Source organism: Monodon monoceros, unplaced genomic scaffold (genome assembly GCF_005190385.1).
Source record: "Monodon monoceros isolate NGI ecotype Baffin Bay Population unplaced genomic scaffold, NGI_Narwhal_1 Super_Scaffold_17, whole genome shotgun sequence".
NCBI lineage: Eukaryota > Metazoa > Chordata > Mammalia > Artiodactyla > Monodontidae > Monodon > Monodon monoceros.
In genome coordinates this window covers 2,138,978-2,155,323 of record NW_021703773.1, presented here as the reverse complement: position 1 = coordinate 2,155,323, position 16,346 = coordinate 2,138,978, and the positions used below count along the sequence as shown (strand labels likewise).

Genomic DNA, 16,346 nt, shown 5'->3' with positions numbered 1-16,346 from the left:
AGAAAAAGTTACATATATACTGAAATGTCAAAATACATGGCATTGACCAAAAAATCTCCTGGGAAGCCAGTATGGGTAGTGATGTCAGTTTCCTGCTGTAACATTATAGCCTAAATGTGGAAGAAAAGATTTTATGGCCCGTTTCACATTAAGGCTCAGCTATTAGAGAAAGCCTTTAGACATCAGAGCATTTAAGTATAGTTTATCACGTCCCATGGGGTTAAGTCAGCCAAGCAGGATGTTTAAGGTGGGCTCCTTCCCAGCCTAGAGTGGGAACGGCTACACAGGGGACGAAGCAGCAGCTGGTCATCAATCTGGCTTCACTACTTAGTTTCAAGTTGTATGTATTCATGCCGTTTTTTTATTATTAGTTTTTAAATCTACATGCAGTAAATTGGCTCTGTCTGTGTGTATAGAATCTTAAGCCTAACAAACGTCTAGATTCCTACAGACAATCCACAATCAGGATAGGGAAGGTTTCCATCAGCCCCTAAAGCCTCCCTGGCAGACAGCCCCTCTGCCCATCCCTAGCCTGTGACAACCACTGATCTGCTCTCTGTCCCTACAGTTTTGTCTTTTCCACATGTCATATAAATGGAACCATAAGACATGAGCTTTTGAGGCTGGCTTCTCTGACCTGGCATGATTAGTGCCTCTGAGGTTCATCCAAGTTGTTGCAGGTTTCAGTAGCTCACTCTTCTTCACTGCCAAGTAGTGTTCTAATACATGGATGTATTTATTTACATAAATACGTGCTTGTTTATTCGTTCTGTGGATAATCCGTGCTGTTTCTAGTTTTTGGTGATGGCAAATAAAGTTGCCATAAACATTCATATCCAGGCTTTTGTGTGAATTTAAATTTGCATTTCTCTAGGGTAAATACCTAGGAGTGGGTAAGTGTATATTTAACCTTATAAGAAACCACCAAACTGCTTTCCTGAGAGGCTGCACCATTTTGCATTCCCACCAGGAGTACACGAGCATTCCAGCTGCTGCTCAGTCTGTAACTTGTCTTTTTAAATTCTCTTAATAGTGTTTCTCACAGAGCAACAGTTTCTGACTTTGATGAAGTGTGATTTACCAACTTCTTTTATGAACTGTTTTTGGTATCATATCTAAAAACTCTTTGCTTCACCAATGGTCTCAAAAGTTTTCCCTTCTTTGTCCTAAAAGTTTTATAGTTTTCTGTTTTACATTTTTATCTATGATACATCTTGAGTTAATTTTTACAAGGTGTAAGGCTTAGGTCAAGGTTCTCTTTTTGGCATTCAATATCCAACTGTTCCAATACCATTTATTGTAAGGACTATTCTTCCTCCATTGAACTGACTTTGTATTTTGTCAAAAATCATTTGGCCATATATATTTGTGGCTCTGTTTCTGGACTCTGTTCTGTTAATCTAGATGTCTCTTCACCAATTCCATACTTTCCTGTAGCTTTATAGTAGCTCTTAAAGCCAAGCAGTACAGGTCTTTCAAATTTACTCTTTTCCAAAATTGCTTTGGCTATTCCAGTTCCTTTCCCTTTCCATATAAATTTTTAAAGTGACTTGTCTAAATCTACAAAATATCCTGCTGGGATTTTTATTTAAATTGTGTTAAATGTATAGACTGATTTGAGACAAACTGACATTTTCCGGTATTGAGTCTTTGCGTTCATAAGCATGGTATGTCTCCTCATTTGTTTTGTTCTTTGAAATATGGGTTTCTCAAATTCAGATATATCCGTATGAACGTGCGATTGTAAGGTACACTCTGAGGCCAAAATTAAATACTTCTTTTCTTTTGAGAGCCCTGTAAAAGGCTCTGTGTGGCCTCCAGACTTGGAATTCAATCATGTTGCCACTGACAGGAAAATACCTCCTGCAATTTTCTAAGCCACAGTCATCTTCTTTTTTTTTTTAATTGCTTTCATTGAGGTATAATTTCCATACAGTGAAATTTATACATTTTAAATATACAGGTAGATGACCCGTGACAAATGACTACAGCCTGTAACTACTCCCCAATTAACAGAGTCCTGCAAAGTGCCTCCTGTCCCTAAAGTTCCCTCCAGTCCCTACAAAGTTCCCTCCTATCCCTGCAAAGTCCCCTCCTGTCCCTAAAGTTCCCTCCTGTCCCTACAGAGCTCCCTCCTGTCCCTGGAAAGTTCCCTCCAGTCCGTACAAAGTTCCCTCCTGTCCCTAGAGTTCCCTCCTGTCCCTGGAAAGTTCCCTCCTGTTCCTACAAAGCTCCCTCCTGTCCCTGCAAAGCTCCCTCCTGTCCCTACAGAGTTCCCCTCCTGTCCCTGCAAAGTCCCCTCCTGTCCCTAAAGTTCCCTCTTGTCCCTTGTGCCCCTTTGCAGTCGGTCTCCAGGAACCAGTGGTTTCTCCCGCTGTGGATTACCGTTCCCTGGAATCACGCAGTATGTACTCCTTTGTGTCTGGCTTCTCCCGGTACTTCTCCTCTTCACTGCTAATTCGTCTTCTATTGTATGAATAGACCATAATTTGGTTATCCATTCGCTTGTTAATGAGCATGCGGGTTGTTTCCGTTTTTTGCCTAGTATGACTGACCAATTTGTGTACAAGTCTTTTTATTTCTCTTGGATAAATACCTAAGAGTGGAATTAATGGGCCACATGGTAAATGTTTGCCTAACCTTACAGGAAACTGCTCAACTAACTTCCCCCATGGCTGTACCAGTTTTTATTTCACCATAAATATATGAGAATTCCAGTTATCACACTTGTAATCTAGTCTTTCTACCTTTAGCCATTCTTGAGGGAGGGAAGTGCTACCTGACTGTGTTGTTGATCTGTGTAATCTCATGTTTCTCAGCAGACAGTTACCTTCCATTAGCCACGGCAACTAGGACCTCACTGTCACCTGGGTCCCAAGTTACCAAGGAAAAGTTTGAGTCAGAAAGCCGTCAGGAGCCACGAGCCAAGGACTGGCCTGATCTCGGTGTGCGTCCCTCTGTCAGTCAGGATCACCGTGGACGACAGCGAGGGCTCAGCAGTCAGAGCACTCTTGCAGATCAGAAGAACGGCAAAGCCCTTACCTGCTATCTTTCTCCGCATCCACGGACACACACAGAGCCACACGAAGAGGGCGAACAGCAGCGCGACCCCGAAGGAGATGAGCACAATCGCCCACATGGGAAGGACCAGGCCCAGCACTGGGGATAAAGGGGATACTTCTCAAACGTTGGGCATCACGTCCACATACCTGCCGTTCCCCAAACCTGAAACGAACCACCTGGATTCCATGTTTAATACAACTCTCAGCCAAAAAAGATGTGCTAGGCTTTCAGGGCGTACAAAGCTGTGTGTTTAAGACACACAGCTTTGCAAATATGTGGTTAAATCAGTAAGTAACCTAATTATTAAAAATCGACCAACTTGGCACCAACGGCATATTAAGTTGGGAATAAACCCATTTACAGTATTACCTCAATATCTAAATTCCTGATTGGACAAACAGGGGTAACAGAGGGTCCGTCTTCCCTCCTAGTGCCCCCGCCCCCGCCCCCGGGCAGCGCGAAGCCCAGGGCTGCAGCAGGCACAGCAAGGCGGGCAGCTGCCTCTTTGGTTTCTCAATAGTCAGCAGCCCGGCTTTAAATGGACATGACGCTCAGATCACACACACAAACCTTTTTTAACGTCAGATGAAATTGAGAAACAGCAGACACAGGAAGAGTCTGCTGCCCCCTTCGTAAGTGCCTGAAAGCAGGGCATAAATTTCTTGTGAGAAACGTGCCTTCCTTTTTCCAGGAAGAGCAAAGTGACCCTCACCACTGGAAACGAGGCACCAATACCAAGATAAGTCTGCACACACAGACCTTGCTAAAATAACCGTTCTATTCTGTTTCCTCCTGTATTTCCTAGTCACTTTCCATAATTGATCACCCTTTATCAAAATGGTATATAAGTCCCAAAGTCTAACTGCTTCTTTGCGTGTTCATGTCTTTTCTGTGAAGGCCTCCATATGCATAAATCAACCCTTTCTACTGTTAAAAATAAAATAAAATAAAAACTTAGACAGCAAAGCTTTTTAAAAGGACACTGACTTTGAAACTCAACTCTTCTTTGAAGTGTCAACTCATGGAATTACAACGTAGAAAAACTTTTCATTACTATCCAGTCCAGCACACAAAGTGGCCATTCCATCAGCCAGTGAAAGTACGGAGGGTGGACAAGCATCAGGCTTCCTAGCCCCGTGGGCCCCAGAGCCCAGCTCTCCCGGCCGCACAGGCGTGACTCACACACGCTCACAGGTGCACCCTTGCACAGGCACAAAGATATAGGCACAGGAACACTCACTACAGCATTATTTGTAATGGGAAGAATTTGCAAGACGACCGATACACGCATCATTCCATGGAAACGTTGTCAGTGTGGTGCAGAGCGTAAAAGCGAGGTCGGTCTAAACGTACTCATAAGGAAAGAGGCCCGCGATCTAGTTAAGTAAGAAAGGCCATCTGGATCATGGTGTGTGTACCATGACCCAATTTATGTTTAGAAGAGAAAACAACCCCACACATACACTCCTACCATATGTGTGAATAGACAGAAAAAGTTCTGGAAAGAATCAGTGGTTACTCCTGTGGAGAGATGAGAAATTGGAGGGGGCTCTCCCTTCTCACTACATATACTTTTGTACTGTTAACTTTGAAAATTTATAATGGGCACACACTTTTGTAAATTGTTAAACTTTTTTTCAAAGTTTGAAAGGAGTGAACTATTTAAAACTTTGCTCTTAAACAAATCTCTAATGATACAGGTTTTGTTAGTTACACTGTTAGCCACTCTATACATACAAACCAACTTACAGTTACTCAGGTAAGGTATTATTAGACATTTTGATAATGGTAAGAGGGAGAACAGGTAGTTAATACTCTAACTGGGGAGTCAGAATGAACATATATAAATATGAAAAACAAAAAACCAAGATCACCCAGCCTTAGTACCGTGGAGGGGTCGCTGGTGCCAGCAGACACTCAGCGGTCAGGCCACTCCACCCTCAAACGCCCGATTACACCAGAAAGCATATGGCCCCATGCAGGGCTGTACTGAGACACCTGGCAGCCCTGCTCCAGCCCCGGCTGTGGCCTCAGATCCGAGGCTTGGAACTGCTTGTAGAACCACTCAGGCTGACCTCACTGGCCACGCTCACGGCCACGGCTTCCTGCTTCTGCTTTATGTCTTCGTGCCAGTGTCTGATACATGTGGTAAAAGACCACTCCAAAGCTGTTTCTTGCTAACTGAGTGGTAACTGTTAATTACCAACATCAAACTGATGAACGAACATCAACACCAACTACAGCTTAAAAATACTTGGCTTTTGAAGAGGTTTCACGGTTTCCTTGGTGGTTCCTGGTTCCGTTGATGATAAAATTGTTACTTGGGCTACTTTTGGCTTCACTGCGTTAACTTGATCTAAGACAGGCGAGCTCTGGGTACTCTGGGGAGGGGATGCAGTTTGGGAGCTGGATATAGGAATATTTAAACGAGTGAATACTTTTGCCCCCAGGCCCCGTTTTCTTCCTTCCCTGCCGAGCAGAGCTCACGACAAGGCAGGGCAGGGCTGCTCTACGTGCGCCTTCCAGGCCCGTCTCCACGCTCTCCGCGGAGGTCACATGAGTTCTAGAGGCTGTCAGGACCCACATCCGAAAGGGAGGAACTGAGGCCGGCTACACGACTTCTGATGCTTCTCTTAGACAATAAGCCACAATGTCACCTGACCCTTGAACCTTTACCATCACAACTACCTTCGCCATCGGTTTGGCCTGGGAAGTGGCCAAGAAGGTCCGAAGCCACCCTCTGAGTCACAAGAACTGGACGGGAGGTCAGGGGCTCCACACATCACTGAGGGTGGAAGGGGTGGGAGACAGAGGGAAAAACCAAGGGTGTGAAGCACCAGGGGTGAGCAACCAGGAAAGCGGGGGCAGTCATCCATGGTGAGTAAGAGAGGAGAGAGGAACAGAACGGGAACAGGACTTGGGTCTTACCAAATTATTATGCCAATTTAGTAAATTAACAGAGCATCAGAAGTGCACAGGATTGACGTACATACAAAACAGAAACAGACTCACAGGCACAGAAAACAAACATGGTTACAAAGGGGAAAGTGGGGGGATAAATTAGGAGTTTGGGGATTAACAAATACACACTACAATATATAAATAAGGATCTACTGTAGAGCACAGGGAACTATACTCAGTATTTTGAAATAATCTATAAGGTTAAACCTTACAGTAAAAGAACCTGAAAAAGAATGTGTGTGTGTGTGTGTGTGTGTGTGTGTGTATATATATATATATATATATAAAACTGACGCCTGAAACTGTACACGTGAAAAAAAAGAAAAGCGCACCAGGATTTACTTTTAAAGCCTGCATATAAGAAATGCAGACTGACAGTTACGGGATGCAGCTCTAAACTGTACTAAATACATAAAATCAACTTTCATGGATAAAAAAACAATTAAATGTAAAAATCCAGCACGGAAAAGCCTTTGAATCAACGTACCTCCAGGGGAAAACTTTTTTTCTTCTGAAGATTCAAGATTGACCTTTTCACAACAAAATTTTTGACAAAAATACTTCTCACTGATCAGCCTTCCTGCGAGGATCTCAAATTGTTTTCCGGTAACAGCACTCCAGAGGGCACTGAGGCCCGGCGCCGTCACCCCGCGGAAGGCAAAGTAGGACACGGCTTGAATTGCTCCGGTCCCCGCGGCCAAGAGCAGCTGCCAGGAGCCCACACTGGGTGCTCGCAAGCCCAGGCCTCACTCCAGCCCCTAAATGGCCTTTCATCTCAAGCTCTTTCATTTTCTGAACAGCAAAGATATGATGAATAGTGATTTAGCTCTAACCACAAGCATCCTTGCAACTCTCTCCCAAATCCCCCGAAGATCAGGATATTCAAGTGACATGAGGAAAAGCGGAGAACTTTTTAGAAACACAGTCTTCTGGAGTCATTATTACTTGGCTACATCTCTTGTTTTTCATATGTAACAATCATCGTTAGACTCTAATAAAATACGTTAAGCTTCTATAAAACCAGTAAGGCTTTTTAGCCCATATTAGTTCCCTTACACCACTCATCCGCCTCTCCGGCACCCTCCCTTCTCTCTCTCGGGTTTAATTTTAAAAATAATAATATGGTTATACAAATATCATCCATAGATAATCATCAAGGACCTGCTGTACAGCACAGGGAACTCTACTCAGTACTCTGTAATAACATATATGGCAAAAGAATCTGAAAAAGAATAGATATATATATGTATAACTGAATCACTTTGCTGTACACCTGAAACTAGCACAACACTGTAAATCAACTAGACTTCAATATAAAATAAAAATTAAAAAAAATTAAAAATATCAGCTGTATAAAACCATATCACGTACAACTGTGGAAATTCCTCGTCGTCCATCCTTCTGGAACCCACTTCCCAGGGTAACACTGTTAACTATTTGGTGTGTATCTTTTCAGGCATTTTCTAGACATAAACATATGGTGCAGAGTGTTTGTGAGAATTTTTTTTTCTTTTCCTTAAATTTAATAGATGTAAATCACACTGTATATATTCTTCTGTGCCTTCATTTCTCACGTAACAATATATTATGGACATCTTTCCACAGTAACACGCACACACAGACACACGTCTGCCTCATTTGTAGAATTACTTTTTACTAGTCCTCCCTTCCCTGATAAATGAAGCTTCTAGTTTTTGTTTTGTTTTAGATCAACACGCTCAAGCATTAGAGGAGCTCCCTATGTGAAAGGAATCCTGGGGTAACTTTAAGAAAATGAAGCATTGGGCTTCCCTGGTGGCGCAGTGGGGGCTTCCCTGGTGGCGCAGTGGTTGAGAGTCCGCCTGCCGATGCAGGGGACACGGGTTCGTGCCCCGGTCCGGGAAGATCCCACATGCCGCGGAGCGGCTGGGCCCGTGAGCCGTGGCCGCTGAGCCTGCGCGTCCGGAGCCTGTGCTCCGCAACGGGAGAGGCCACAACAGTGAGAGGCCCGTGAACCGCAAAAAAAAAAAAAAAAAGGAAAGAAAATGAAGCATTGTTTTGAAATTCAAAAATGCTATTTCCTAATTTGTCCTATAGTTGGGATTTTTTTTTTTATGCATATGGTACCAGCTTTCTCAAACCAGGGCTCATTTATAATAATTCTGAGAAGGAAGTGAGTTTAAATCACTCTGTTCTGAACCAAGCTCTCAGTGATACTGGAGAATCTTCTCAGCCCAGGCCTTCCCCACCCAGGGCCCTGGGCTGGGAATCACTGAAGCTCCAACGCCCAGCTTCTCTACAGCCCAGAACATTCTCTACAGCTAACACGGAACACAGAGGTCCTCTGGGAACAAAGCTCCTTCTCCCGAGTCAGTGGGGACCTGAGGGGTGGCTGATGCTCTGGTTCCCTCGAGGGGGCTGGACCAGAAGAGCTGCCACTGGAGGAGGAGGAGATGGAGGAGAAGGGGGAGGGGAGGGAGGAGGAGGGGGAGGGGAGGGAGGAGAAGGGGGAGGGGAGGGAGGAGAAGGGGAGGGGATGGAGGAGAAGGGGGAGGGGGAGGGAGGGGGAGGAGATGGAGGGAGGGAGAAGGAGGAGGAGAGGGAGAGGGAAGAGAGGAGGAGATGGAGGAGAAGGGGGAGGGGAGGGAGGAAGAGGGGGAGGGGGAGATGGAAGAGATGGAGGAGAAGGGGAGGGGAGGGGGGAGGAGGAGGAAGAGGAGATGGAGGAGGAGGGGGAGGCAGCCCCATCTCAGGTGCAGACCACTCTGGGGAAGCCAGAAACCAGGTCTGGTTAAGTCTGAGAATTCATCTGCTAGTAAGGAGTGAGCAAAGGTTGCTAGCTAGAGCTTTTGAAGAGCACCCCTTACATGAGAACCGTGATAAGGCAGCAGCGTTTACGGTAAAAGGTTATGATAAAGGGGTGGTTAGGGCAGGGGTCCTCTAAATGCACATGCATCCGATCACCCAGGGTCTCCCTGGTAAACACAGACTGCTGGTCTGCATTTCTGGTTCATCGGGTCTAGGGCTGGGCCTGAGAATCTGCATTTTTGACAAGTGTCCATGTGACGCTGATGCCGCTGGTCTAGGGACCACACTTTGACTTAGAAAGCTTCGTTAGCTGATCTGCTCTGACGCCTCAAAGACGTGTGCCATGAACCTCAGCATTTGTTCTTTAAATGCTAAACAAAAAACAGGTCCTGTACAGCTGAAGACTTTCCTTAAAAATAAACTTCAGGCTTCTATCTAAGCCAACCCAAGTGAGTACTTTATTTTCCTCAAGTTATTTTTGCTGCTTGCAAATTATTTTTTAAAGGACAAAAATGCAAAGACAATTTTTTAAAGTGCAACTCAGTTTCTGAAGGATGACTTTTGAGAAAAGTCATGTCAAACGTAAAGTAAAACAAATCAAGCTAGGCTCAAGATATAAACAACTTCAAAATAACTTAGAGAGGAGGAACAGAGGAAGTCAAACCAGAGCCCTGTAACTCAACAGCCCACGGGTCCCCACTGAATTCACATCCATCTAGAAAAAGGCTACTTATCAGAATCTCTGAAAGTTGAAACGGGGTAAGGTGAATGCTGCCACTCTTTTTTGTTAGCAAACTTTTCATTCTTTCCTCTTATCTCTGGGGCCTATGTGTTGAACGGAAGCGTTCTAAGAAAGCAAAGGACTAGCAAGAATAAATTCCAACAGGCAGAAAGGCAGGCAAGTTCTAAAAGGGGCAGAGGACCGAGTCACTGGGGAAGTGATTCTTCCCAGCCCAACCCTATCCCCAACTATGACGCCACAGCTACAGATGACCATAGGATGGAATTAATGTCTAGTTTTAACCTTAGACGTTTAAATAAAAATAGGATTTAGACTCACCTATTGAATATCCCATAAACACTCCCCAGGAGCCAAGACATTAGCAAAGTCCTTTTCTGACTGAGTGTATTCTGATCATCATTAACAGCGACATTAGGTACCAGGCACTAGATACTGCGTGTCTTACCCCTGCCCCATCGTGTGTCAGAAGAATGTCATATAACTGGGGCTCGGGACCAGGCTGCCCACTTAACGTCTGCTTCTGCACCTGACTAATGTGTGACCTTGGGCACTCAGTCAGCATCACTGTGCCTGCTGCCCACCTGTCAGGGGGCGTTAGCAATATTACCAATTTCCCAGTGGAGTTCAGAGGACACAAAGGATTAATTCGTGTAAAACTCAGCTCAGTAAAAGCATTTATTATTTATTTTTCACAACTTCTCTATGAAGTATTTATATTATCCTTAGTTGCCTCATCCATTATCTAGTTTCATTTTCTCTAGATTTTTTTTTTTTTTTTGCGGTTCGCGGGCCTCTCACTGTTGTGGCCTCTCCCGTTGCGGAGCACAGCCTCTGGACGCGCAGGTTCAGCGGCCACGGCTCACGGGCCCAGCCGCTCCGCGGCATGTGGGATCTTCCCGGACCGGGGCACGAACCTGCGTCCCCTGCATCGGCAGGCGGACTCTCAACAACTGTGCCACCAGGGAAGCCCTTCTCTAGAATTTAGTCCCTTAGTAATCTGATTCTTCTAGCAAATTTGCAATAAAACTGCAGCAAAAGATGAGAAAAAGAAGTGATGGAAAAAATAGGTAAGTATGGGAAAAGTCAAATTTTAATAAAAATCATACAGTTGTGGTCTTCTGACATTCAGACCGAGAACCAGGGAGCAAGAAGAATAGAGGCTAGGAAAAAAAAAATGCAGAAACAGAACTAAATGGTTGTCATTTACACCAATTCCCACTTCCAGGACTCGCACCCCGGCCTTCATTTGTTTAATCTCTTAAATCACTAGCCCGGGAGGTGTCTGGCTATTGACGGCTGGTAGGCTTTTTGTTCCGTTACCCTGGGCTCTGAGAGCCTGCACAGAACTAAGAACAAGGGCTCAGGTGGACAAGACATCTCTCTGCTACGGCTGACTTCCCACCTGGTGCTCCGGGACCCGCCCAGCACCACATGGAAGCTTCGTGAGATTCACAGACTTGGGGTGGGGTGAACTTCAACTTCATGGTGTGCAACTGCTTTTACTCTGCCTCTGTTTTTTTGTTAAGGATCATGAAAACAGTCTGTGACAAACACACTTCATATTCCGTGAATGATCAAGCCCAAAGGGCCGTCAGGCCACTGTCATCTGAGGCTAGGGTTTCATCTCCCTCCAGCTCACCATGACGTTCAGCCTTGTGCTTTTCAGATTACTTAGAGCCGCTGTGGTGCTTCACGCCCTCTCCCTTCACCCAAAGTCTGAAAGCCCAGTACACAAACATAGAATTAGGTATGGCTATACAATCCGAGAAAAACTGCCTTGAGAAAACCCGGTTGGAGAAATTAATAAGGATTTCCCCCGTTTGGGAAGAGGGCGCTTTCAACTGTAATACGACACACCATTTAGCAGAAACTTTATCTTTTGAACAGAGAGAGGGAGGTTTTAATCAGATATGGCCCGTAACTGAATCTTAATCCTTAAAGGACATTAACAAGGAGGAAAACGACACACACAAACATCTCTGCTCACTCTGGCCATCCCACAGCAATGGACGTGTCCAGGACCTAGCTGTAAGAGGCACATCTCACAGAGGGGGTGGGGGACCCTCTCTACCGAGACACGCATGGAAATGGTGAGAGAGAACAGCTAACCACCTCCTCCGCGCGGGAGTGTTATGCAAATGACAGTACTGTACGTCAGTTCTTCCTTACCCACTGAAAACGTAAAAGAAAGGAACTTTTAGCCCTGCCCCACCTCAAATCCTTGAAAAGAAAGAACAAAAGACATCGGAATGGGAAGAAAAGGAGCAATTCTGAAAAGAAAGTCATCACTGGTTCCAGTATCTGGAACGCAGAACCAGAACGGCAGGGCTCTAGTCCCTGGACTCACAGGTCTGACGAGTTCCGGGGGGTTAGATGTTTGTGCTGTGGACCACGTGACAGGCCCGCCCCGGACTGTCCCAAGGTGGTGACCTACTGCTTAAGCGAGCTCCCCCCTGCCTCCAGTGGCCCCCCCCCCAGCTCAGGGAGGCTCAGGCTGTCCGATCACGTTCTGCGGCTCAGCACCAGGAATCTGAGGCACAAGGGGGATTTCAATTTCCTTTTTTTAACCTGAAGTCTGTTGCCTGTGTACTTCACGTCTCTCTTGAGTATTTAAAACAAGTAAAGGCATCTCCTACTCTTTTCACTGCTCCGTAATGAGTAATGATTGTGAGTAGTGCTTCTGACTGTTGGCCAACAAACCCACCGCCGCCGCTGGACTCTGACGCCACCTGCTGGCCGTGGCCTTCCGAGGGCTCTTACCTGGGGCTCCTGTGTACATGATGGAGAACACATTGATCGCGATGGTAGCGGCATAGAACACGGGAAGCGCCCGGAGGCCGTTGGGAACGGGGTCCTCCTGTGGGGTAAGGAGATAAGGGGGCAGGTCAGGACTCCAGGGGCATCTGCAGGCAGCACAGGCGAAATGACACAAGTCATTGTTCCGGGAAAGCCCTGTCCCTGCCGCAGGCTGTGTGCACCTCCAGACCCGGGGCTGGCCTGGGCTGACCCTCCTCCTACACGAGTGCTGTGGCAAAGGGCCCATGATGGTGACCAGCAGACGCATTAATGCGCTGGGATCACATGAGGTGGTGACAGATGTGGGGACAGAGAAGGGCTGTTGGTGAGGCCAGCTTCTGGGACTGAAGCCCTGACCCGGAGCACTCACTATTCTAGCTACATTCACATTGGCCCAAAAATCCACTTTCAGCAAATATTTTGAGGCTTGACCCTCTGAGGATGCCCTGAGAAAGTCAAATGACTTCAACACCACGGCATTACTACTAGATTTCATGGTACTCCGTGACACGATCCGGGTTTGCTGTGTTGAAATATATAAAGCAAGGAAATACAGGACCACGTGCTATGACTTTCAGAATCCTTTCACGAGGTGGAGCATTCCACCTTCAACTATTAAAAAGTGAAAAGAACTGTGGGTTCTTTGTCTAAGAAAACATTTTTTTACAACCTTAGGCTTCTGGTACAACACTTCCGAAATCTAATATTTCAGTGAGAACAGTACTGCACGTGTTTTAGGCAAAGTCACACCTGGGAGAATATTCGAAATTTAGAGTTTACAGAGGAAAAATATAGAGTTTGAGGGTTTAGATCTACAGAGGATTTTGAAGCAAAAATATGAACCGGGAACTCCTCGACGCAGAACTGGCATGTAGGTGTTGCTTAAATAATTCAAACACGGGCTAATTTCTGATGACCATGTAAGGCACTCTTGTACATTGGTATGAGTCTATGACCCACCCATGATAAAAGGAAAATTAGGTCTAAGTCTTGATGTGAGCTACAGAAGTCAGGGTAAGTACAGACTATCTCACAGTTCCTAGTTGACAGTCCCTACTGTCAAATGCAAACGTGTGCAAATCAAGTAGGTTTGCAGAACTGTAAACTCATCAAGAACCCGCCTGCAATGTCTCAAGCGGCCACCAGCACTTGTCAGGAGGCCTGAGGTGAATGGAAGTGAGATGTCAGGAAAGGGAGAGCTGGGGTAGAAGGTGATTCAGCCGCATGGGAGCCCCAGCCACAGTCACAGGAGGGCAGGTGAGGAACAGGTACAAGGGATGGGCAGGAGCCTGGGACGAGGCACATCACCTCCCGATCTGCTGTGGACCTGGGACAGGAACCCAGGCTGAACTGAAAACGAAATGCTGCGACATTCACATGCCTACTGCCTCCGCTTCCAAAATGCTGTTTTCTCGGGGACGACGGCTGCTACAGAAAGACTCCCAACCAGTAACTCCTGAAGGCGTAAAGTCTTCAGTTTGCGTGTTGTAACTGAATCACCTTATGTTTTCTCAAATAACCTATTCTTTTTTTTTTTTTTTTTTTTTTTTGCGGTACACGGGCCTCTCACTGTTGTGGCCTCTCCCGTTGCGGAGCACAGGCTCCGGATGCGCAGGCTCAGCGGCCATGGCTCACGGGCCCAGCCGCTCCACGGCATGTGCGATCCTCCCGGACCGGGGCATGAACCTGTGTCCCCTGCATCGGCAGGTGGACTCTCAACCACTGCGCCACCAGGGAAGCCCCAAATAACCTATTCTTAAAACGCAAATGGCAGCTGTCTCATTGAGACCCGTCTCCGTTCCTCCTCCTGTCTCGATCCCTCCCTCCATCCCTCCTTCCTTTCCTTCCTTCCCTGCACCCATCACCTGCCCCCCATCCAAGCAGCCATCCCTCTCTTAACAGATGTTCAACCGGCGTCTCTGAAGGGCTAAGCAGCGCTGGGCGCCATCTACGCATGCGAAGAGACAGTCACGGTTTCTACTCTCACAGATCTTACAGTCAAATAGCGAACAGGGGGCCAAGCAGGAGATAAATCGCTGCACAACGACGCGAGTGCAATGATAAGAAGGCAGTGAGCGTGTGGGGATACAGAGGGATGTACCCAAGCGGAGGCTGGGGCAGGAGAACCTGGGAAGTGACTCCTGGCGGGGGGCAGATGACGGGGGTGCAGGGGGGGCAAGAGTGGGTGGCACCTTCCAAGATGTTACTGGGTCCTAGGACAGCCCGACCCCGGAGAAGGGCTGGTGAGTTTGTGACCATCCAAGAGAGTGAGCCCGCCTAGAAGAAGAGCTGTGTCTTCAAGCAAGGAGACGGCTGAAGGCAGGCGTGTCCCGATGTGCTCACGTGTGCGGAGCAGCCAAAGGCAAGCAGCAGGGCTTATGAAACGCAACAGCCCCTTGATGGGCAAATCGAAACGTAACCAAGGTTTTTTTTGTTTCTTGCCGAGAATACTGATCTCAGTAAGCTTCCATTTTCATCTCACTTCATTTTTGATAAAAATGTACCCACACACCCCCCGCCCCCGTAGGTGTTATTTCCTTCTTTTTATCCTATCCTCAAGGATAGGAAGAAAACCAGTGTCTGAAGCTTCCTTTCTCCATTAAAAAACAGAAAACACCTTACATTTGCGTAAATAAATTCTCCAGCTGTTTTTAGTGCTAGTTAATTTCAAAATCGTAACACTATCTTCCTCTATTCTGTTTACTGTTCACAAAATAATTATCTTTCCTTTTTTGAGGTGTGAGCACAGTGCCCAAGAATGCTGACCAACGAACTAAGTCATATGGCAAGACACCTCATGTCCAGTGCTGGTTCTGGGGGAGCCCCTGGGTACTCTACCCACCTCTTCCTGCCTACTTTTGAATAACGTCTAAGTCCAACTTCAGGGGGCTGTGCCTTAACAATTATTCCTCTGACCCCTCTCACTATTAATTTCTATTGAGTAGAACCAAAATTAGGTCTAAAACTTAATTAAAAAAATAATAGCCTCACTTACCTTTTTTAAGATGAACTTTCTGATCAGTACAAACAGCACGCCAGACATGAAACCAGACAACAGCGGAGATATAAACCAAGAAGCAACTGAATAATCAAAAGAAAATCTAATGAATGTTAAAATTCTACATAATTCAGGTCCTATTTATATAATACAGTGATAACCAACAAATAGCACATACATTAGTAAACATTCCTGGAATTATTCACCTTGACTCAGAACCCAACAAACCCACTGCCTTGGCAGACTGACCTCCACATAGGGGTCACCGTCCTCACAAACAGACCTCAGGCCACGGCACACACACCACCTCCCAGCTCCGGCCTCCGACGACGGTTCCTTTGATTCCCACTGAGCCCCTTCTGCCTGCCCTTCGTGCAGCCCCATCCCTGGACCACCTTCCCTTTCAATTTCCAAGGCCAGCCTGGTACTGCCACCCCGTAGCCTCTGGCTGCACACTGGAAACATCTGCAGAGTTTTCAAAACCTAGTTACGTTCTGGGTCCACCCACAGAATTCTCATTTAAAAGGTCTGGAATGGGGTCTGGGCACTGATATCTTTAAATTGCTCTCCCAGGTAATTCGAAAGTGCAGCCAGAATCAAGCACCACTGTTCTAGAAGCCTGGGACCTCGGGTGAGTTTCCTGGGATGTCAGGTGAGTTTCCTGGGGTCAGCAGAGTTCCCTGGCAATCTGTGTCCTGCTTGCAGTTCAGGGATCCGCTTATCCTAGGGCTCCTAAGGCCACTATGATTCATAAAAGGATGGAGATGGGCGAGAGAGAGTGTTTTTCACAATGGGCGTGTTGGTACTTAGGGGGCTGAAAGGACTTCCCCCTTACTGAAAAAGTCAGACCCAGGAAGTGGGTTGTCAAACCCCTCTTAACAGTCCCCACTGGGCAGCCCACAACCCAGAAGCAGCACCAGGCAGACTGGGGGTCTCCTGGATGCAGTGGGGCAAGTAGCACTCGTCTCACTTCCACGCTTCCGCATCACCAGGAACTCT

The 16,346-nt window shown here is 46.5% G+C and overlaps 1 protein-coding gene across 5 annotated transcripts in view; it reads right to left on the bottom strand.

Annotated features, from left to right (window-relative positions):
- The window catches only part of SLC20A2 (solute carrier family 20 member 2), a 109,286-nt gene that overhangs the window by 26,120 nt on the left and 66,820 nt on the right, over positions 1–16,346 (bottom strand). For 4 of the 5 annotated variants that reach the window (XM_029226392.1, XM_029226391.1, XM_029226394.1 and 1 more), the window contains 3 exons: positions 15,345–15,430; positions 12,314–12,410; positions 3,043–3,159 (listed from right to left, as the gene is read on the bottom strand). In XM_029226392.1, coding sequence (XP_029082225.1) covers positions 3,043–3,159; positions 12,314–12,410; positions 15,345–15,430 — 300 coding nt within the window. The remainder of the gene's footprint in view (positions 1–3,042; positions 3,160–12,313; positions 12,411–15,344; positions 15,431–16,346) is intronic. The other variant, XM_029226395.1, reaches the window with a different exon arrangement.